The sequence below is a fragment of the Dipodomys ordii genome, unplaced genomic scaffold (genome assembly GCF_000151885.1).
Source record: "Dipodomys ordii isolate 6190 unplaced genomic scaffold, Dord_2.0 Scaffold180, whole genome shotgun sequence".
Classification (NCBI taxonomy): Eukaryota; Metazoa; Chordata; class Mammalia; order Rodentia; family Heteromyidae; genus Dipodomys; species Dipodomys ordii.
In genome coordinates this window covers 580,677-602,950 of record NW_012267396.1, presented here as the reverse complement: position 1 = coordinate 602,950, position 22,274 = coordinate 580,677, and the positions used below count along the sequence as shown (strand labels likewise).

General features: G+C 57.9%; 3 protein-coding genes across 5 annotated transcripts in view; all 3 read left to right on the top strand.

Moving 5' to 3' along the window:
• The first annotated feature begins 282 nt into the window (after window positions 1–282).
• Icam3 (intercellular adhesion molecule 3) lies at window positions 283–5,746 on the top strand. Its single transcript, XM_013033962.1, has 7 exons — window positions 283–665; window positions 1,437–1,703; window positions 2,970–3,275; window positions 3,464–3,745; window positions 4,300–4,554; window positions 5,085–5,333; window positions 5,470–5,746. The coding sequence occupies exons 1-7, from the start codon at window positions 590–592 to the stop codon at window positions 5,661–5,663; spliced, it is 1,629 nt and encodes a 542-aa protein (XP_012889416.1). The 5' UTR covers window positions 283–589; the 3' UTR covers window positions 5,664–5,746.
• A 226-nt stretch (window positions 5,747–5,972) lies between these two features.
• Window positions 5,973–21,249, top strand: Raver1 (ribonucleoprotein, PTB-binding 1). 3 transcript variants are annotated; one of them, XM_013033955.1, is made up of 13 exons: window positions 5,973–6,242; window positions 8,227–8,293; window positions 10,663–11,132; window positions 17,194–17,385; window positions 17,470–17,599; window positions 17,773–17,879; window positions 18,109–18,196; window positions 18,298–18,509; window positions 18,582–18,875; window positions 19,576–19,650; window positions 20,102–20,242; window positions 20,468–20,551; window positions 20,651–21,249. In XM_013033955.1, the coding sequence occupies exons 1-13, from the start codon at window positions 5,973–5,975 to the stop codon at window positions 20,795–20,797; spliced, it is 2,277 nt and encodes a 758-aa protein (XP_012889409.1). In that variant the 3' UTR covers window positions 20,798–21,249. The 3 variants fall into 3 exon arrangements, with proteins under 3 accessions (XP_012889409.1, XP_012889411.1, XP_012889412.1); XM_013033957.1 differs by having other exon boundaries at window positions 6,008–6,242; window positions 18,316–18,509; XM_013033958.1 differs by lacking the exon at window positions 20,468–20,551 and having other exon boundaries at window positions 6,008–6,242.
• An 877-nt stretch (window positions 21,250–22,126) lies between these two features.
• The window catches only part of Fdx1l (ferredoxin 1-like), an 8,744-nt gene continuing 8,596 nt past the window's right edge, over window positions 22,127–22,274 (top strand). Inside the window, exon 1 of the mRNA XM_013033938.1 lies at window positions 22,127–22,255. Within this exon, the coding sequence (XP_012889392.1) occupies window positions 22,129–22,255 (127 nt within the window). The 5' untranslated portion in view covers window positions 22,127–22,128. The remainder of the gene's footprint in view (window positions 22,256–22,274) is intronic.

The window sequence follows — 22,274 nt, the reverse complement described above, 5'->3', positions numbered from 1 at the left end:
ATCCTGCCTTTAGCCCGGTATAGTAGCACACACCTGTAATCCCAGCTACTGGGGGAAGGGGATGGAGTTGAGGCAGGAGGATTTCTTGAAGCCAGCCTGGGAAGCAAGGCTAGATGCCTTCTGAGAAACAGAAAGGGAAAATAGAAGAAACAAAATCTCACCTAGATCTCCTGACCCCCTTAACTTCCTCTCTACAGACAAAAGTCACCCTATGCTACAAGTTCAGCCGGAAGTTTTCTCACCTCCCCCCCCTTAACCCCCCCTCCCCAGCCCCAAACCCACAGTTTCTGGGTACTGAGAACAAGAGCAACTGCCAATTCTGTGAATTTGAGGGAACAACAAATTTGAGGTACATCTGAGGCCTGTGGAATGTTTCCCCCCAACTCCCAACTGTGTCTCTCTCTGAGGGATCCCCAACTTACATCACCCCAGATCCGGAACCTCACCACTTCAAGATGCCAGGCCTGGTGAAAGGTGCAGCCCTGATTGCTCCAACCCTGACCGCCCCGGCTTCCGCCGCCCTCCCTCGGCCCCTCCCAGCACCCCTTCCCCGGTCCCTTCCTCGCTCAGCCTGCTCAGCCTGCCCACCATGGCGCCCGCCGGGCTGCCACTCGGCCGCGCCCTGCTCATCTTCCAGCTGTTGGCCTGCTGTCTGCTGGCCCTGGGTGAGCTGACACAGGGCTGGGCTCAGGGTTGGGGGGGGTCGAAGGGGACTCAGAAATAAAGGGAAGTATGGGCACAATCTGCCACCCCGGTTATTTCCTGCTCACTCAAGCTGGTCTCCCCAGGAGAAAGTTCTAGTTCCAAAGTTGAGGGTTTTTTTTTTATCAGTTGTGGGGAATTGAACTCTGGGCCTGGGCATTGTCCCTGAGATTTCTTTGTTTGTTCTCACCAAGCTAGGATGGCTTGGAACTGTAATCATATGTCAGCCTGCTGAATAGCTGGGACTACAGGAGTGAGCTACCAGTGCTGGGCGATACCTGCCCCCTTTTTGTTACTTTGATAGTTCTGAGGACTGAATTCCAGCCCTCATCCTTGCCAGGCAGATGCTCTACTATGTGAGCCCATGTGTCTAGCCTGTTTTGTTTTAGTTTTAGAGGGTCTTCCACCACCCCGATTTTCTCAGACAACAATTCACTTACCTACAGCTGTCTCACTAGGATGAGAGACATGCCCTCCTATGCCCAACTTACTGAGATTGGGGGGGGGGTCCCACTAATTTTTGGCCCTGATTGGGTTTGAAACATAATTATCCTAATCTCTGCCTTCTGAGTAGCTGGGATTACAGGCGTGAGCCACTGTGCCCAGCCCTTGGCCTCTCTTATCAATCCTTTGTCTTCCTCTACTGCATGGTTGTGAGTGTTCTTGCTTGAGGGAGAGAATCTATGCAGGGTGGATTTGGGGTACCCCCACTGAATCCCCTCCTATTCCTCAAGGAGACCTAGCGCGGGGCTCCCTTCTGCGGGTGGAGCCCCGAGACCCTGTGCTTCTGGCTGGAGGGACCCTGGTAGTGAACTGCAGCATGGACTGTCCCCAGCCTGAGCTCCTCTCGCTGGAGACGTTGCTTGAGAAGGTCCCTGCGGGTCATGGTGTGCGGTGGGCGGCCTTCCAGCTCAGCAACATCACCGTCAGCAGCCAAGTCTTTTGCTCCGGATACTGTAATGGCTCCCAGATGACAGCCACATCTGAAATCATGGTGTTCCGTGAGTAGATGTGATGGGGCGGGGGGGGGGGGAGAGAAGACGGGTCTGCGCTCTGCCTCAGAACTTAGACATGGGCCTATGTGTATGTGACAGACACAGACAAAGATACACAGACATTCATCTCAGTCAAATGATGGACTAACTAGGTGCTGGTGGTTCATGCCTGTCAACTGAGCTACTCAAGAGGCTGAGATTTGAGGATCATGCTTCAAAGCCAGCCCGAGCAGGAAAGTCCCTGAGACTCTTATCTCCACTAAACCACCAAAAAACTGGAAGTGGTGCTATGGCTTGCCTTTAACAAAAGAGCTCCGCCAGGTTCTGGTGGCTCACGCCTATAATCCTAGCGAGACAAGAGGCTGAGATCTGAGGATCATGGTTCAAAGCCAGCCCTGGCAGGGAAGTCTGTGAGACTTTTTTTTTTGTCAGTTGTGGGGCTTGAACTCTGGGCTGTTCCTGAACTCTTCAGCTCAAGGATAGCGCTCTACCACTTAAGCCACAGCGCCACTTCTGGTTTTCTGGTGGTTCATTGGAGATCAGAGTCTCACGGACTTTCCTGCCTGGGATGGCTTTGAACCTCGATCCTCAGATCGCAGTCTCCTGAGTAGCTAGGATGACAGGTGTGAGTCATAGGTGCCAGGCTCCTGGCTTGTTAATTAGAGATGAGTCTTCCACTGGTTTCAAACAGGGAAACCCAGATCTCAGCCCCTGAGTAGCTAGGATTACAGGCCAGAACCCCAGGCACCCAGCTTAGGTGTGGGTTTTTCTTTTCTTTTTGGCCAGTCCTGGGGCTTGAACTCAGGGTCTGGACTCTGTCTCTGAACCTCTCTGTGCTCAAAATTTAGCACTCTACCACTTGAGCCCCAGCACTACTTCTGGCTTTTACCGTGTATGTGGTACTGAGGAACCAAACCCAGGGCTTCATGCATGCTAGGCAAGCATACTACCACTGAGCCACCTTCCCAGCCCCCTAGGCATGGTTTTCTGAGCTCCAACATTGGCAGGGTGCCTGACAACACAGGAAATAATCCTGCCATTAATGACAGGCAAACACTTCTGCTGGTGCATTGTGTTCACTCCAAGCTCACAGGCTGGGGCGGGGCTCATTAGCAGACTGGGGCAAGGACAAGGCCCTGGGTTGGGGAGGGAGTATGGGGGGGGCCTCCTAGATCACAGATCAGAGCAGGAAAATCCTGTTTCCCCTTCAGTCTGTGGGGTGGGAGGATTGCAGGGGGGACTGCCCAGTGCCATTCAGCACTCTTCCGCCAGGGTTCCCAGAGACGGTGGAGCTGGCCCCCCTGCCCCCCTGGCATCCGGTGGGCCAGAACCTCACCCTGAGCTGCCTGGTGGCGGGCGGGGAGCCCCGGGCCCAGCTCAGCGCGGTGCTGCTCCGCGGGGAGGAGGAGCTGAGCCGGCAGCCCGTGCTGGGGGAGCCGGCTGTGGTCACAGCCACCGTGCTGGCCCGCAGGAGCGATCACGGTGCCAATTTCTCCTGTGCCACGGAACTGGATCTGCGGCCACACGGGCTGGGATTGTTCCAGAACACCTCGGCCCCCAGGCAGCTGCGAACCTTCGGTGAGGGAGGGCGGCAGAGGCTGGGTGATGAGCTGGGGTCTTCGGGGGAAAGCTTGCCCTTGGAAGGGTCTGGGAGCCCGGGAGGGGGGGGGCGCGTGAGCTAGACTGAAAGACATCTGCAGAGAAGGGGACCCTGACTGTGTGTGGGGGACCCCTGCAGCCTTCAATCATGCCCCTGTGCCCCCCAGCCCTGCCCGGGAGGCCCCTGCGCCTCGAGGCCCCGCCCATCCTGGAGGTGGGGTCGTCCACGCAGGTGCGGTGCATTGCCCATGGGCTCTTCCCGGCACCTGAGGCCCAGGTCCACATGGTGCTGGGGGGCCAGAGGCTGCACCCCACAGCCACGAGCCGCGGGGACACGCTCACAGCCACGGCCACGGCTCACGCCCACCACGAGGGTTCCACGGACATCAGCTGCAACGTGGCCCTGGGGGACGAAAGTCGCCAGGCCCGGAAGAACTTGACTGTTTACAGTAAGCTGGGTCCCCAGACCCGAACTGCTGAGGGGCGGGGCCTCGGGAGGGCGGGGCCTCTGCAGGGTGAGGGTGGAGACTGGAGGGCGGGGCCTCAAGGATAAGGGGGCGGGGCCTCGGGAGGACGGGGCCTCTGCAGAATGAGTGTGGAAACTGGAGGGCGGGGCCTCAAGGGCAAGGGGCGGGGACTTGAGAGGGCGGGACCTCTGCAGGATGAGGGTGGAGACTTTGGAGGGCGGGGCCTCATGGGTGAGGGGGGAGATTTGTGGGGTGGGGCCTCTTGGGTGAGGGGCGGGGACTTGGGAGGGCGGGGCCTCATGGATGAGTGGGGGAGGTTTGTGGGGTGGGGCCTCGGGGCAAGGGGCGGGGCGCAGGGTGCTGACTTGGGAGGGCGGGGCCTGTCCGGAGGTCCTCCGGGTGCAGCGTGGGCGGGGCCTGACATCCACCTCAGAAGACATCCACCGCAAAGAAGGCGTGGCCTGGAGACCCTCTCCCAGTGGGGGAAGCGGCAATCGCAGGCCAGAAGTTCCCCAGCTTTGTCCTCTGGTCTTCAGGCTTTCTGGAGCCCGTTGTGAACCTGAGTGAGGCCATGGTTGCTGAGAGGTCCACAGTGAACGTAACTTGCATGGCCGGACCCCGAACCCAGGTCATGCTGGATGGGGCTCCAATCCCCCTTCTGGGGCAGCCAGCCCAGCTTCAGCTGCATGCCACTGAGCGCGACGACGGACGCCACTTCTTCTGTAGTGGCACCCTTGAGGTGGACGGGCTCCTTCTGCATAAGAACACGACTGTCCGGCTGTCTGTCCTGTGTGAGTTGGTCACTGTTCATTGCCGGTGTTGGTTCTTGAGCTCTGGGCCCGGGCGCTGTCACTTAGCCTTTCCACTCTTGAGCCACAGCTCCGGGTCTTTTGTTGTTATTGATTAAATGAAGATAAGCTCCTCATAGACTTCCCTGTCAGGGCTGACTTCAAACCATAATCTTCAGATAACAGCCTGCCGAGTAGCTAGGATTAAAGTGAAAGTCACTGTGGCATTGGGCTATTAATTATTTAATGCTAGACCTCAGGCCCTGCCCCTCCTTGTTTTTGCATAAGGTTTGTGTTCTACCACTTGAGTCACAGCTCCACTTCTGGCTTTTTGGTGGTTACCTGAAATAAGTGTCTCATGGGATTTGTCCACCCAGGCTGGCTTTAAACCTGGGATCCTCAAATGACAGCTTCCTGAATAGGATTACAGACGTGGGCCGTAGGCTCCTGATATACTCACATCTGTTTTAATCCCTCACCCTTACCGTCCCGGTGTGGAGTTTCCCTTGTCTGATCGCATGGTGGTTCCACAGATGGTCCCAAGATCGACCGGGACAAATGTCCCCAACACTTGGTGTGGAAAGAGAAGACTACCCAGGTCTTGCGGTGCCAGGCCGGAGGCAATCCGGCCCCTAGGTTGCAGTGTTTGCAGGAGGATTCTGGGAATGTGGTGCACGTCGGGATTCCATTCGTCGTCGGGCTAAATTATAGTGGCGTTTACTGTTGCCAGGCAACGAGTCCAATGGGCTCCGCCACCTTGCCCGTGGAGATTGACGTTCGTGGTAGGTCAAAAGGGGAGGGTGAGGAGAGGGACAAACCCAGGGCTTGAGGATCCAGAGAAGCCCATTAATGTATATATATATATATAAAATATATATATATATAATATATATACATATGTATTTTTTTTCTGTGCAGAACGCAATCCCGCCAGGGTAAGCATCGTCTTAGGGGTGCTAGCAACCCTAGGGGTGCTGACTGTCGCGGTGGCCTTAATGTTTGTCTTCGGGTCGAAATCGCGGAGAGGCAGCTACCCCGTGGCGAGGCAAAGCGCCTTCGTACCCCTCACGACGATGACACCTCAAGAGACAGAGGCGGAGGAGGTGCCTTGAGCGGCGGGACGCCGGGATCCGGGGCCAAGGACGGGGCAGGGACTTTGGCTCCAGTTCCCCACCAATAAAATCCTCTCAACTTCCGTGTTCAGTCCCATGAGTCTGCTATTCACGCCGCCAAGCTGTTCCCACCACATCGCGCAACTCCTGAATGGCCTGGCCGAGGCGGAAGGGGGAGGAGCTTCTGGCGCTACTGACGTAGCTCAGACTCTGAGAGGCTGGCTGAGCCTTAGCCAATAGGCTGAGGGGGACGAGGGGAAGGCGGGGCTTTGGTTAGCCAATCGGAGGGCGCGCCTTCATTGCCGCTCTATGCCGCTCCGCCTTGACTCGCTGGTCCCAGAAGGCGCCGGGTTTCCCAAGATGGCGGCCGACGTGTCCGTTACTCACCGGCCCCCGCTGAGTCCGGAGCCCGGGGCCGAAGTAGAAGCTCCTGATACTGCGGAACGCCGGGCACCCGAGGAAGAGCTGCCGCCTCTAGATCCGGAAGAGATCCAGAAACGCCTGGAACACACCGAGCGCCAGTTCCGTAACCGCCGTAAGATACTGATCCGAGGCCTCCCGGGGGACGTGACCAACCAGGTACGGCCGGTGGGGGGGCGGGGGCGCGGCGGGAAACGCCGACGTGCGCCTGCGCGCGGGGGGGCGTCCGGCGACGCCAGGGCGGGCCTCCGCCGCGGGGGGGGGGGTCCCAGCGCGGGATCCCGGGGGAATCGGGAGAGACCAAGAGCGCGGCGGGGCGCGGGGGGACAGGGAGGAAGAGACCAACTGCGGAGCGCGGGGAGCCGTTGCTACGGGCGACCGCAGGCCTAGGTGAGCCCCGATGCTCGAGCTTTGGCCTGGGAGGACCGTGGGAAGGGATTGCTGGATTGGGAGGTGTGGGCAGTCCCCCCCCCTTCCACCCTCCTTGCCCGATCCTTTGGATTGTGTTACACACACACGCACACGCACACCCCATGGGTGGTGAGACCTTCCATCCAGAAGTTTGTTAGGACATCAGTTCCCCCCCCCCTTTCACCCTCCTTCCCCGATCCTTTGGATTGTGTCTCACACACACACACACACACACACACACAACCTGGATGGTGAGACCTTCCATCCAGAAGTTTGTGAGGACCTAACCCTGCCTCGATTCATACCTCTTTAAGATGCAGAGCCCGGAAGTTGTAGCACCCTTCCTCCAGGAAGTCCAGGAGTCATTTGGGAAGAGGTTTCCTGCCACCCTATCTCAGATCTTAGAGGCAAAGGCTGTGTGCGTGGCGCGGAGTTCACCTTGGCCGATCTTCCTGCTGCCATGCCCTCCCCCCACTACGCCTACCCAGGACAGCCCTTCCTCCTGCTCTTTGGACCCAGTAAATGGCATCTCTAGCAATGGATAGATTTCCTTCTCCCTGTTTTTCCCCCCCCTCCTCCTCGGCCCACTTTGCCCACAAGATGGGACACACAGCTGAAGGAGCCCTTAAGAGGGTGAGGGGACAAATCTGGGACCGGGCGCCACAAGTCCACAAGGTCTGGGGCTGGTCTCCCATCTAGTGTCCACAGAATGCAGCTGCCCTTCCTGCCACCTGTACAGGTTGTCAGACCCAGTGTCTCCATCTCCTATCCCTCTGCTAGGCAGGCAGCCCTGCTAACAAGAGGGGATTGGGAGGCACAGTCATAAATACATGCACCCTCTCCAATTAGGTGGCGCTGGATAGTATTTCTGCTGCTGTGACCACTGCCCAGCACAGGGCATATTTATTCACCTCCCCGAGCCTCAGTTTCTTTGCCCATGATATGGGTTTGTTAATATTTAGCTGTAGAGTTGTAGGAAACAGCCTTGCAGATAAGTCAGACAGGTTCAACAACTTCCCTTTTAAAGGTCTGCTTTCTGAGCAGCATGTGGACACTTTTTTTTTGGTAGGTCATGGGGCTTGAACTCTGGGCCTGGGCCCTGGGCTCTTCAGCTCGAGGCACATGCTCTACCACTTGAGCCACAGTGCTACTGCCGGTTTTTCGGTGGTTCATTGGAGATTAGAGAGAAGAGTCTCAAGGACTTTCCTGCCCACTGACTTTGAACCTCAATCCTCAGATCTCAGCCTCCTGAGTAGCTAGGATTATAGGTATACGCCACTGGCACTGGGCTCAGACTTTTTCCCCCCTCTAATACTAAGGCTCAGACTCAGGGTCTTAGGCTCTTGTTGGGCTTGCTTGCTCACTGCTTGCACCCTACCCTACCCTTTGAGCCCCCCCTCTCCAGTCTGGCTTTTTGGTGATTAGAAATAAGAATCTCCTGGGCTTTTCTGCCCAGGCTGGTATGAAATGGTGATCCTCAGATCTCAGCCTCCAAAGTATCGAGGGTTACAGGTGTAGGGGCCACCAGTGCCCTGACTTTCAGCCAGGCTCTTGAATCTTGCTTCGCCAGTGATGGCCTCGAGCAGGTGAAATGGCCTCGTTGGAAGCTCAGGTTCCGCATCTCGAGGCAGGCTTGGTCATCCATCTGCCTTAGTAGTTGGGCTGCCTGGAAGAAGCGCCCAGCTGTTCCTTCATCCCTTGGTAACTCTGTCTCTGGTTTCTGTCTCTGCAGGAAGTACACGACCTACTCAGCGACTATGAGCTCAAGTACTGTTTTGTGGACAAATACAAAGGGACAGGTTGGTGGGGCGGTGGGGCGGGTCTGGGCAGGAGGTGACAGCGCCTGGAGGTGGGAGGGTCATATCTTGTCTCCTAAACGTCAATCCAAAAGAGTCTGGGCACTATCCCTTCGCTTCCCCACTCAAGGCTGCTTCTCTACTGCAGCTCCACTCCTAGCTTTTTGGTGGGTTCATTGGAGATAATAAAAAAGACTCAGAGACTTTCCTGCCCAGGCTGGCTTTGAACCGCTGTTCTCAGATCTCAGCCTCAAGGGTAGCTAGGACTACAGGAGTGAGTCACCAGTGCCCAGATCTTCCTGCCTCATGCAGACGCCTGCCCCTAGCCTGTTCTAATTCCCTTGCAACGTCTTATTTTGTCCCTAATCCTTTTCCCTCAAAACCACTCTCCCAACCCTCCTAGCCCTGTTTTGTAAAGCTGTGTCGAGGAAGGTTCCAGGCTGTCTCTTCTGCCTGCCATCATGACACTGTCCACCCTTGGCTGTCATTGCTGGCTTATAGGCCTGCCTCCTACCTAGCTCCAGGAAATTGGGAAGGTCTTGTCAGCCTCGGCCACTGTTAGCCATTGTGCCAGGTGTTAAAGATCTTCTACAGCCTTCCCTGACAGTCTGTAGGGTGAGGTCAGTGATTGAGATCTTGGAGGTACAGGGAGACGTCATGTTGGGATCCTGGTCTGTCTCCACTCAGGCTGCGTCAGGTAGCAAGGAGGAGGGCCAATGCTGTGGCTGCATAATGACTAGCCAAAGAATCAACCAATCATGTGCTTGCTGGCTCCCAGGTGCAGCTGTCCAGGCCTGTTCTGGAGCTCCAGGCTCTCAGGGGGCGCAACACAGCCTCCCAAGACTTCAGCACCTCTAGATGACTTAGTGTTGCTAATACCACGTAAATACTGCATGCAGAGTCTAAAGATCATGACAAAAATCTGTCCATGTTCAGTGCAGCCACACCTCCTTTCTTCCCAGTCCTTTGAGCCCACTTTGGCTAATCTGTGACTGTGGGGGCCTGTGCCACACGCATCAGGGCTCCAGATGTTGAATGATGTTTTCTGTTCGAGCCACCTTTCAACAAATCCTTACTGAGCATTTACTATGTGCCGGGGACCAGGGACGTGGCTTGCCACCAGACAGCCCGGGCTGGAGAGGAGGAGGCTACTCAAATAGTTGCAAATGTGAAGGTGAAATGGGCCAGGTATGGTGGCGCACCCCTGTATCCCAGCGCTCCAGAGCGTGAGGCAGAAGGATTGTGAGTTCAAGGCCAGCCTGGGCTATTATAGGGAGACCCTTGTCTTAGAGAAATTAAAGGAATAAAAAAAGCATCTTGGGACCTTTAAAAGTGACAGAAAAGGCACAGTGGGTGGAGAGAGCAGGGATTCTGAGCCGGAGGAGCTAGGACAGGCTTCAGGAAGATATGAGGTTGAAGGCTGGATCAGGAGGGCAGGCAGGATTGAACGGGGATTTGTGGGGGCTCAGTGTTCCTTCCCTGGGGAAGGCAGCCTAGAGGCCTGGGTTGGAGTCTCGTCTCTCATGTTTCTAGACGCAGGTGTGGGGCTGGCAGAGGATGCGACATAGGCACAAGGCTGGTTTGGAGGAATGGAGAGGATGGTGCAGTTAGGGCGACGTAGATTTAGCTCTTTATTTGTTTGTGGCAGTCCTGGGGCTTGAACTCAGGGCTTGGGCGCTGTCCCTGAACTTTCTATTTATTTATTTTGTTGGCTCAAGTTAGCCCTCTACCACTTGAGTCACAGCTCCACTTCCTGCTCTTTAGTATGTGGTTGGCCCCATGAACTATCCTGGCCTGGCTGGCTTTGAACCCTGATCTTCCAACAGATCTCAGCCTCCTGAGTAGCTAGGATGACAGGCGTGAGCCACTGGCTTCCCAGCTTATTTTACCTTTTTTTTTTTTTGAGCTAGGATCTCATTCTGTAGTTCAGGCTGTGTTCAAGCTTAAGATCTTCCGGCCTCCATTTCCTGAGTGCTGTGAATATGACATGTATATCCATCCATATAGCACATGATATACGTATGTGTGTATGTACATATATATACATAAACACATGCATGCGTGCATATGTGTGTATATTATACCACTAGCTGCCTGGAATGTCCTAGAACTCAAGATCCTCCTGTGTTGAGGTTGGGATTACGGGTGTGCACCACCTCGCGTGGCTCTGGACAGCCTTCTTCGCCTCTCTCCTGGGAGAGGCAGGGAGCAGGTGCAGGGGGGTCTGTGCGGATCGCCAGTGGCAGGTGACTGGGGGACCCCCGGGGCTGGAGGGGGCGGCTCTGCACCCGTGATCTCACCAGATGGAGAGCGGGTCAGGACCCCCCCGCAGGCCCGGCATCGCTGACCCGCCCCCCGCCCCCGCCCCGCAGCCTTCGTGACCCTGCTGAACGGCGAGCAGGCCGAGGCGGCCATCGGCGCCTTCCACCAGAGCCACCTGCGGGAGCGGGAGCTGTCGGTGCAGCTGCAGCCCACCGACGCCCTGCTGTGCGTGGCCAACCTGCCCCCCAGCCTGACGCAGGCGCAGTTCGAGGAGCTGGTGCGGCCCTTCGGCAGCCTGGAGCGCTGCTTCCTGGTGTACAGCGAGCGCACCGGCCACTCCAAGGGCTACGGCTTCGCCGAGTACATGAAGAAGGACTCGGCCGCGCGCGCCAAGTCGGACCTGCTGGGCAAGCCGCTGGGCCCGCGCACGCTCTACGTGCACTGGACGGACGCGGGCCAGCTCACGCCCGCCCTGCTCCACTCGCGCTGCCTCTGCGTCGATCGCCTGCCGCCGGGCTTCAGCGACGTGGACGCCCTGCGCCGGGCGCTGTCCGCCGTGCACACACCCACCTTCTGCCAGGTGAGCCCCGGCCCGTCGGGGACCCGGAGCCGGGCCTCGGCGGTCACCAGCCTCCTCCGATCGGGCCCCCTAGAAAATGAAGCGGTGCTGCTGCCGGGCCTTGTGGCTCACGCCTGTAAGCCTAGCTACACAGGAGGGCTGAGATTCGGAGGATCGAGGTCCGAGGCCAGCCCAGGAAGGAAACTTCATGAGACTCTTTATCTCCAAAGCTCCATCAAAGAGTTGGAAGTAGAGCTGTGGCTCAAGTGGTAGAGTGCTAGCCTTGAGCAAAAAATAAAAAAGCTCAGGGACGGCGCCCAGGCCCTGCGTTCAAGCCCCAATACCAATACACACAAAATGAAGCAGTGCCCCCTGACTTTTAAGTGGGTGCTGGGGGCGCCCGGGGGCTGGGGTGCAGCCTGGGTCCCCAGGCTTTAACACTCCCTCGGGTTGCCTGTTTCTCCAATGCCGGGGGCTCCCTGCCCGGGCTGGGCGTGGAGGAGAATGCCTTTGGATTCAGAATCCTCCCATGCTTCCTTCCTTTCAATCCCTCATGCTTGGACTACAGGCGTGCGCCCCACACATGGCCCTCATCATCATGAAATAAGCATAGTAAAGCTTTGCTGCTCACTTTTTTTTTTTTTTGAGACAAGGTCTCATTGTGTTCCCCACACTGGTCTCTCCTCCTGGTCAAGGTGGGAGCCTCCTGCCTTAGCTCGGATTGTACTACAGGCATGTGTCGCCATGCCCAGCTCAGCGCTCTGTGAGTAGTACATTCCTCCATGATATACCCACTAACACTGTTGTTTGTGATTCACTTATTTTTTGCTGATACCACTTGGCCTTGGTTGCTCTGCTTGAGCCACATCTCCAGCCCTACTGTTCATTTTGTGATAGGGTCTCAAGGTCTCTTACTGCCCAAGCTGGCTTCAAGCTGATCCTCCTCAGCTCCTGAGTCGCTAGGATTACAGCTGTGGGCCGCCTGCTGTCCGTCTATTTTATTTACTTATCTTACTCATTTTAGATCTAGTTGGTGTTGGAGATGGAACTTAGGGCTTTGTGTGTGCTAAACAAGTGCTCTCCCACTGAGCTACACCCCAGCTGCTCACCAGACATTTATGAAACCCCTGGGGAGCACCCGATTTGAGGTGACACCCCCCTCACCCCCCCAACACACCTACAAATAGCTGTCAGGCCTTGTGTATCGGGTCAGGTTGGAGCCTCAGCCCTGCTCTGCTCCCCCCTAGTTAGGAGTCATGTGACCCTGGTTACCCTTTGGCCCCTGAGTGTATCTGTTCATAAGAATAGAAGGATTCTGAGCTGGGAAGGTGGCTCAGTGGTAGAGCGCTTGCCTTGCATGCCTGAGGCCCTGGGTTCGATTCCTCAGCACCACATAAGCAAAAAGAAAAAAGCCGCAAGTGGCACTGTGGCTCAAGTGGTAGAGCGCTAGCCTTGAGCTGAAGAGCTGAGGGACAGCGCCCAGGCCCAGAGTTCAGGCCCCACGACCAGACCCTCCCCCCCCCAAAAAAAAAAAAAAGAGAAGGATTCTACATCCAGGCTTTGGCCCTACCCTTGACTAGGGGTGAAAGCCGCTGAGTAAACTGGGCTGGCATGTGCAAAGGCCCTGGGGTCCTTCCCAACAGCATTTAAAAACAAAGGATGAAACCAGCATGTGTGGCCAGGGTGCTCTGAAGGTGCTGGAGTGGTAGCCCAGCAGCCCCTTGGCGCGTCTCGGCACTCATAACAACCCCACCAAGTGGGTCCGGGTGCTGGCCTCAGTTTCTGTGTTAGGAGCCAAGCCTAGAGCCGTCTGCCAGGCAGATGCCAAGCAGGGAGCTGGCCATCCTGGAGTTTCAGGAGGAGCTCAGGGAACCTGGAAGGGCGCCTGACTGGTTCGCAGGCCAGTTGGCTTCCACTAACTGTTACTGTATTACAAAGTTGCTTAGAAACTTGGCTGGTTCAGGGGCAGGGGGCATGAAATACTGCTCGAAAATAAATACAGAGCGTTTCACAGGCTGGGTGTGGCTCCAGTGGTAGAACACGCAGCCAGGCCCAACACCAGGAAAAAAAGAAAAACAGCAGAAAATAAAACATATCCTAAGACCAGGGGTGTTAACCCAAAGCTGCTTCTGATTGTGAATGGGCCTGCCAGGCGGTTCAAAACGCAGTGTGTCAGCTGGGCCTGGTGAGCCTGGTGGCTCCCGCCTGTCATCCCAGCTACTCAGGAGGCTGAGATCTGAGGATCAGGGTTCAAAGCCAGCCTGGTAGGAAATTGCCAGTGAACCGCTAGAAAACCAGAAGTGGAGCTGTGGCTCAAAGTGCTCAGAGCGCTCGCCTTGAGCACAAGAGCTAAGGGACAGCGCCCAGCCCTGAGCTCAAGCCCCGGACCCACCAAAAGAACCCCAAAAACACCAATTTCAGTGTCCTGAAAGGCCAGGGTTAAAGTGCTGTCCTTCCCTGAAGACCTTACCCCCACCCCCAGAGCTTTCTCTGGGTGACCCTGCTCGTCCCTGATCCCACAATGATCTAAGAGATGCCCTGAAATGTGAAACCTATGTGTGTATGTATGTATTTACTTATTGTCAGTCCTGGGGCTTGAACTCGGGGCTTAGGCACTCACTGTCCCTAAGCTGCTTCTGCTCAAGGCTAGCACTCTACCCTTTGAGCCATAGTGCCACTTCTGGCTTTTTCTGTGCATCTGGTACTAAAGAATCGAACCCGAGGGCTTCGTGCGTGCTAGGCGAGCACTCTACCACTGAGCCACCTGCCCATTTATGTTTTATGTTGCCCAGGTTGATCTGAAACTTGGTCCTGAGCCAGCCTGTGCCTCTTAAGTAGGCAGGTGACACTGAACCCATCGCCCAGTCTCTCTCCTTTTTGTTGGTCATGAGGCTTGACTTGAACACGGTCTCAGCCTCTTTGTGCTCAAGGCTTAGTGCTCTGACCACTTGAACCACAGCACCACTTCCGGCTTTTGAGTGGTTAGAGATGAGTCTCTGGGTTTTCTGCCCAGGATGGCTTCAAACCCGGATCCTCAGCTCTCAGAATTCTGAGTAGCTAAGATTATAGGCGTGAGCCACTGGCACTTGGCTACAATTTTTCTTTTGGTGGTATTGAATTCAGGGCCTTGTGCTAGGCTGGTGCTCTCCCTCTGAGCCATGCCTCTAGTCCTGTTGTTGTTAGAATTTGGGTATGGGTGTGGGTAGTTGTTTTTGGTGTTGTTGATCATGGGGCTTGAACTCAAGGCCTGGGCTCTGTTCCTCAGCTCTTAGAGCTTAAGGCTAGAGCTTAGAGCTTAAGGCTAGCACTCTACTAATAATGAGCCACAGTGCCATTTCCAGTTTTCTGGTGGTTCATTGAAGCTGAGTCTTATGGACCTTCCTGCGTGGGCTGGCTTTGAACCGTGATCCTCAGATCTCAGCCTCCTGAGTAGCTAGAATGCCAGGGGTGGAGCCACCAGCACATGGTTACTAGTTTTTTTGTTTGTTTGTTTTGTTTTTTGATCATGGGCCTCAATTCTGGGCCTGCGCGCCATCCCTCAGCTCTTCAGCTCAAGGCTAGCACTCTACCACTTGAGCCACAGCGCCACTTCCAGCTTTGTCTGCTTATGTAGTGCTGAGGAATTGAACCCAAGGCCTCATGCATGCAAGGCAAGCGCTCTACCACTGAGCCGCCTTCTCAGCCCCGGTGACTAGTTCTTCTTGAGATAGATCTAGACTCTTTCCTGGGCATGGGTCTTAGCTGCCACCTTTCTGCTTGAGACTTCTTGTAACTCCTGGGATCACAAGCGATTGCTACCTTGTCTGCTTCTCCCCGCCAAGGAAGTAGAATCTCCTATGTTCAGGCTAGCCCAGGCCTTGATCCTCCCTTTTCAGCCTCTTAAATAGCTGGGATTACAGGTGTGAGCTACTAGTGTCCGGCTTCAAAACTCGGGCTGACAGGATACTAAACAGCGGTTCCGATTTCTGCTTTTGGATTTAGGGGTTAGAGAATGCTAACGTCTTAAACTTTGAGAGTGACCCTGAAATCTGATGAGCTGCTCACCAGCACTTCAGGGCAGAAATACTCAGGTTGAAGTAGCTGTCTAAATGGGGTACATGTACATCTAACTCCCATTTTACGGGCAGTACTGGGGTTCTGAACACAAGATCTCTTGCTTGCTAGTTAGGCACTGTACCCCTGAACCTCATAACTCCAATATTGCCACACCTCATTTGGCTTGGCTTCCCTGCCAACCCTCTCCCGCTGCTTGCCCCCCCCCCTCCCCCCCGCTTGAACTTGGCCTGGGTGCTGTCTCTGGGCTGCTTTGTGCTCAAGGCTAGCACTCTACCACTTGAGCCACAGCACCACTTCCAGCTTTTTCAGAGTAGTTTTTATTGAAGATAAGAGTCTCACAGACTTTATTGCCCAGATTGGCTTCAAACCATGATCCTCTGATCTCAGCCTCCCGAGTAGTTTGGATTACAGGAGTAGTTTGGATTACAGGTGTGCGCCACTGGCCCTGAATGGCTTCCCTGCTTTTTGTCTGCAGTGTGGCTCTGTGTTCCAACACAAGCTCTTTCTCACTCCTTTGTGGCTGTGCGCTATTCCATCTTAGAGACACGGCTGGTCCTCAGCCTGTGTGGGAACTGTGCATTGGTCCTGGGTACAGTATCACACTCCTGTAGTCCCAACCACCTAGAGACTGAGATGAGAGGATCACTCGAACTTAAGAGTTTGCGATGAACTTGGGCAACACAGTGGGATCTTATCTTCACACCTAAATCATTCTGTTGTCACCCGCGAGTCACTTGGGACAGGAAAGGATGCCTCACCCACACTTTGCTGCTGTTGTGGTTGTTGTCGGTTGTGGGGCCTTGAACTCTGGGCCTGGGCGCTGTCCCTCAGCTCTTCAGCTCAAGGCCAGTGCTCTACCACTTGAGCCACAGCGCCACTTCTGGTTTTCTGATGGCTCTTTGGAGATAAAGAGTCTCCCAGACTTTCCTGCCCAGGCTGGCTTTGAACCACGATCCTCAGATCTCAGCCTCCTGAGTAGCGAGGATGACAGGCGTGAGCCACTGGCGCCTGGCCCCACCCACACTTTGAGCACCTCAAATGCTATAAAAACCAAGAAGCGAGTTCCCCAGGTTCGTGGTGGGTCCACTTGGTACAGCCTGACCTGAAGTGGATCATTTGTAACTTTTTGGTTTTGTTTCCCAGACAAGGTCTCACCATGTAGCCAGGCTGTCCTTGAACCCCTGGTCCTCCTGCCTCTGCCTCCTGAGCGTCGGGATGATGGGCTTATGCCACCATGCCCAGTGTCTGTGGCCCTGCACTTCGTACCTTGTTATGAAACAATCCCTGGGGGACTTGGGGTATACAGGCTTTTTTTTGGTCGGTCACAGGGCTTGAACTCTGGGCCTGGGTGCTGTCCCTCAGCTCTTCAGCTCAAGGCGAGCGCTCTACCACTTGAGCTACAGCGCCACTTCTGGTTTTCTGGTGGTTTATTAGAGATCAGTGTCTTACAGACTTTCCTGCCCGAGCTGGCTTCGAACCGCGATCCTCAGATCTCGGCCTCCTGAGTAGCTAGGACGACAAGGGAGACACCAGCACCCAGCAGTGCAGCGCATTTTATGCACGCGATGTGTGCAGCCTTAGGCCAGTCCAGCCTCTAGCCCGCTTTCCTCTTGTAATACCTCTGACCCCGGGGGTCCTGACAAAGGGCTGTGGGTATGAAGCCTGGTGACTGTCGTGGGGCGTGTGGAGAGATGGCTCTTGTCTGGCTTTGGTGGTTCTGCGCCGAGACTCCAGACTCCTGCCCACTTCCTGGCAGCAGAAGGCCCAGCAGAGCTGCCTGGGCCTGGCTCGGCTTTCCTGCGTGCCCTGGGGCCCTGGGCATGCGCAGATCTCAGGTCTCTGAACCGTGGGTTTGAGGGAGGCCGGTCACAGGATTAGCTGCTGATCAGAGGCAGAAGCAGGGCTGGAGACCAAGAATGGCACCCCGCTGCGCCTCCCAGGAGGGGTCACTGTCACCACCTAGAGCCCCATCGTGGCCCCTGTGGTCACTCCATGCACCCTGGGCTCATGACCATGCCCCCTGCAGCTCGCGTGCGGCCAGGATGGACAGCTGAAGGGCTTCGCCGTGCTGGAGTACGAGACGGCCGAGATGGCGGAGGAGGCCCAGCAGCGGGCTGACGGCCTGGCCCTGGGCGGCAGTCACCTGCGCGTGTCCTTCTGTGCCCCCGGTCCCCCAGGCCGCAGCATGCTGGCCGCACTCATCGCTGCCCAGGCCACGGTGAGTGGAGACGGGCCTGGGAGCGCCCTCAAGATGCCAGCGTGGCTGCCAGCCCTCTAAGCCACCATCCCTTCCCCTCCCCAGGCCCTCAATCGGGGCAAGGGGCTGCTGCCGGAGCCCAACATCCTCCAGCTGCTCAGCAACCTGGGCCCATCCGCCTCCCTCCAGCTGCTGCTCAACCCCCTACTCCAGGGTGGCGCCGGCGGCAAGCAGGGTAAGTCGAGGCTGCGCGGCCTGGGGTGGGTGTGGAATAGGGGCGAGGGGCCGGTTCGTCTCCCCTTTCTGGGCCCTGCCAGCACGGCCACAAGGCCTCCGAGGGTCTGTGTCCTGCCGTCAGCAGGCCTGGGTGAAGGGCGGGCCAGCACCCAGCTCCCCGTATCCCCGCAGGCCTCCTGGGAGCCCCCCCAGCCATGCCTCTGCTCAGCGGGCCCGCCCTGTCCACAGCGCTGCTGCAGCTGGCCCTGCAGACCCAGAGCCAGAGCCAGGCTCAGAAGGTGAGGCCACGCCCCGCGGCGGCCACGCCCCGCGGCGGCCACGCCCCGCGGCGCTGCTCAGGCCCCTCCCCTGCACACCCGTCCCTTGCCCATGCAGAGGCCGTGGGGCGTGGGTGGGTGCCACTGTGGGTTTGCCTCACCCCCCCCCCCAGGCTGGCATGGGGCGGCCAAGCCCGTCTGCTGTCCAGCTTACACCGGCCTGTCTCCAGCTGACTATGCTCTATTCTAGAAGCCGGGCATTCTGGGAGACTCACCCCTGGGCACCCTCCAGCCGGGCACCCAGACGGCCAGCCCTCTCCTTGGGGAGCTGTCTGCAGGTAACACCCCCCTCCTCGCCCCCCCCCCAACACTGGCAGAAGCCCACGGCGTGGCCTTGGCCGAGGTCACTGGCTCCTGACCCCCCCCCCCTTCTCCATAGGGGGAAATCTGCCCTCAGAGCTGCTGCCCGGACGGGGCAAACCACCCCCCCTGCTGCCACCGCTGCTGGGCCCCTCTGCGGGCGACCGGGACACCATGGGTCTGGGTCCCCCGGCCGCCCAGCTCACCCCACCTCCTGCCCCTGTGGGGCTCCGTGGCCAAGGAGTCAGAGGCCTGCAGAAGGACAGCGGGGCCCTGCCTGCGCCCACTGGGGTAAAGCGCCTTCCACCCCTTCCCCCACCCCCTCCGCCTGGGACCTTTGTAAATCTGCTCCTTTCTTCCCAGGTGTCGCTGCTGGGGGAGCCCCCCAAGGACTATCGGATCCCCCTGAACCCTTACCTGAACCTCCACAGCTTGCTTCCTGCCAGCAACCTGGCAGGGAGTGAGGCCCGGGGCTGGGGAGGTGGCAACCGAGTCCGCCGCCCACCCGAGGCCCCCACACCCCCTCCCCGGAGCGCGGGGGGAGGGGGCAGCAGCAAAGCTTTTCCACCCAAGTCCCGCCTGCTCAGCCCCCTCTCCAGCTCCCAGTTACCCCCTGAACCAGGGCTGCCTGACAGCTTTGGCTTCGACTACCCTTCGGTGAGTTCCTGCGGCGGACCTGGGGTTGGCCAGCTCTTTTGTTTATTTATGGTGGGTTGTGGGGCTTGAACTCTGGGCCTGAGCACTGTCCCTGAGCTCTTCAGCTCAAGCCTGGCCCTCTACCGCTTGAGCCACAGCGCCCCTTCTGGTTTTCTGATGGTTTTATTGGAGATAAGAGTCTCATGGACTTTCCTGCCCGGGCTGGCTTTGAGATCTGGTCCTCAGATCTCAGCATGAGTAGCTAGGATGACAGGCGTGAGCCCCCGGCGCCCCTGGCTGTGAGACTCCTTTGTGCCCAACTCATCAGCAGAATGACCCGAGAAGGAGGTGTGACTCAGGTGGTAGACTGCCAGCCTTGAGCAAAAAAAGCTAAGGGACAGTGCTACCCAGGACCTGACTTTGAACCTCTAGTACCAGTGCCCCCCAAAAAGGAAGGAAAGGAGGAAGGAGAGAGAAGGCACGCACGCATGCACGCACGCCAGTCTTGTCAACATTCATGCATGGCGATTCCTGTCCTCCACAGTGGCTCTTGGGATGGGTGGCCGCATCTGTGATTCTGTGGCCACTTCAGGACCAAATTTGCCTTTGGTGGGGGCGGGGGCAAGGACATGGATCTATGGGGCCAGCCAGGCTGTGAAATTGAGACAAGGTGAGGCTGGCACAGAACCTCATCTCTTCTGCTCCTGTGCCTTTCCTGCAGGACGTGGGACCTCGCCGGCTCTTCCCCCACGCACGGGAGCCAGCCCTGGGGGCTCACAGACCCAGCCGGCACAAGGTAGGAGCTGGTTGTGCGTTCAGCCCTGTGGCTGTGCGGACTCCTTGCTCTATCATTGTGTAGCCTTTTTTTATTTTTATTTTTTTTATTTTTTCTGAGATGTTGTTGGGGTCCTTGTGCCTCAGCCTCCTGAGTAGCTGGGACTATAGACGTGTGCTACCAGGCCTGGCTGCGGACATTTTTTCCTTTCTTGCCATTCCGCAGCGTGGCAGGTGGTTTCCTTGGTTGCTCGCTCCCTAGCGGCTCAGTGGCTGTCCCCAGGCTGTTGAAGGTCAGGGGACCCCCCCCCCAGGTGTTGGTCACTGGCCCACGGGGGCCCCACCATCCCAAGTCCAGCCCAAGTTCATTTGAAGATGAGGGGAGAGCTGCTTTGCCAGCTCTCTTTAGGGTCCTACTCAGCCTTGTTTGGGGGCCCCTCCAGTGGCCTCAGTCAGTCCACCCCTCTCTGCAGATGTCCCCCCCACCCAGTGGCTATGGAGATCGGAGTGGCGGAGGAGGCGGGGCCCCTCTTTCACACTTCTACTCGGGCTCCCCGACTTCCTACTTCACCAGCGGCCTGCAGGCCGGCCTCAAACAGAGCCACCTCAGCAAGGTGAGGAGGGACATTTTCCCGCAGGAAGCGGGTCCCCAGGCTAGCCAGGATGCTGGGGTGGCTGGGGTGCCAGGGATCAAACCTGCCCGCTGTGTGCAGAATGCCACACTTCCGGCTTCCCCATCAGCCCCCAGATGGGGAAACTGAGGCTCTGGGAAGTGGAGTCTGCCTAGTGGAGAAGCTCCTGCCCCAAGAGTGACCCCCCCCACCTGTCCCGTTCTCCAGGCTGTTGGATCCTCCCCGCTGGGCTCCAGTGAGGGGCTCCTGGGCCTTGGGCCTGGGCCCAATGGCCATAGCCCCCTGTTGAAGGTATTGGCAGGGAGTGGGGGGACACACTGGGCTGGGGAGCCCCCCTGCCTCCCCCGCCCCCCTCCCTGATGCAGCCCTTCTTGTCCTCTTTGTCTCCAGACCCCGCTGGGCGGCCAGAAGCGTAGCTTTGCCCACCTGCTGCCCTCGCCCGAGCCCAGCCCCGAGGGCAGCTACGTGGGCCAGCACTCGCAGGGCCTCGGCGGCCACTATGCAGACTCCTACCTGAAGCGGAAGCGGATTTTCTAAGGGGCCTCCCCCGCAGCACAGCGCTTTGGGGGGGGTTCCTGGGTTTTATGGGATGTCCCTCCCCCTTCCTTCCCCCCCCAATTTTCTTTCAGTACTAAGAGAAATCTCGGGAAAGACTTTGCTGACCAAGGAACTGGAGCCCAAGGAAAAAAGAGGGCTTTGGGAGCCCCCCCCCCATGTCCGGGCCTGCTCTCATGCGCAGAAACCTGCAGCCTTAAGAGAGAGGCACCCGCCTGCCCTCTCCTTCCCTGGGCCCTTCCTCCCACGCCCGCCCGGCTCTCAGGGGTCCCCCGCCCTCCTCGCCTCATCACTCCTGTGTTTTGGCCTTTCCAGTGCCTTGGAGGCCCCTGACCTCCCGCGAGGATCAGAGACTGTCTGGCCTTTTTTAACTTTTGACAATGGACTTTGGTTTTCTTTTATAATTTTTATGATTCCTTTTTTGTTTTTTAACCATCGAGATGCCCCCTCCCCGGCTCTGATTCCTGCAAGGACGCTCATCTCTGCCGGGCCTGCAGCGCGCACTGCGGGGTTGGCGGCTCCACTCTCTCCCCTGTGTGTGCTGGGCATGGCGGTATCCGGCCCCCACAAGCCCACTCTGGCCAGTACCCCCCCCTTGCTGCGATTCCCCCCTCACCTCCTGATGCCTTAAAGTTGGGCCCCAGGCTTCGCCAGCCAGAGCTTCTCAGACGCCAAGCTCTCCCTTCCCCCTTCCCCCCCCAAAGCTTGACTCAGGACCAAACATCTCTGGCCTGAAGATTGGGCCCCCCTCTCGCCAGATCCTCCCCTCCATGCGGACCGAAGGCCAAACAAAGCCTTGGTCTTGGCAGCCTCCCCCCTCCCCCCAAGCCTAGGCACAGACACACCCCCCCCCCAGCAGCGGCCCGCTGCGGCCTGGCCTCTGAGCAGGTGCCAGCCTCGCTCTGTAACAGAGCCACCCTAGGTGCTGGCGTCCTCCCGGCCAAGGACACCCCGTCCTGCTCCGGCACCGGCGGGACCTGTCCACGCGGGGGGGCCCTCGCTTCCCCCCGGGACTCGGGCGCACGGCCACGCCAGGGGGTGCCTTCCCCGCTCTTTCCACACAGAGACCTTTGCTGAATTAAAGTTTGTAAGTAAACGGTTTTAAAGAGATCACAGCTGGCTGGTTTCTTGGGGACACACTGACGCCGGGGTGGGGGGTCCAGGATGGCACCCACACAAGTCCTCGGGCCAGGGACGCACCCCGCTTCCCGCCCAGCTGCCGGCCAGCCGGGGCGCGGCCTGCGCGTCTCTTCCAGGTATTACGGGCGGTCGGCGCCGCGCATGCTCGGTGCCCGGGTCACGTGACGCCTGTCATGGCCGCCTCCATGGCTCGAGGCGGCGTGAATGCCGGGTTCCTGCTCCGGGCGGCCCGAGGCTCCTGGTGGAGTTGGTCCGGGGGCACGGCGGCCCCGGAGGCGGCCCGGAAGCTGGGGAGCGCGGGTACGTGCGGGGCCGGGGG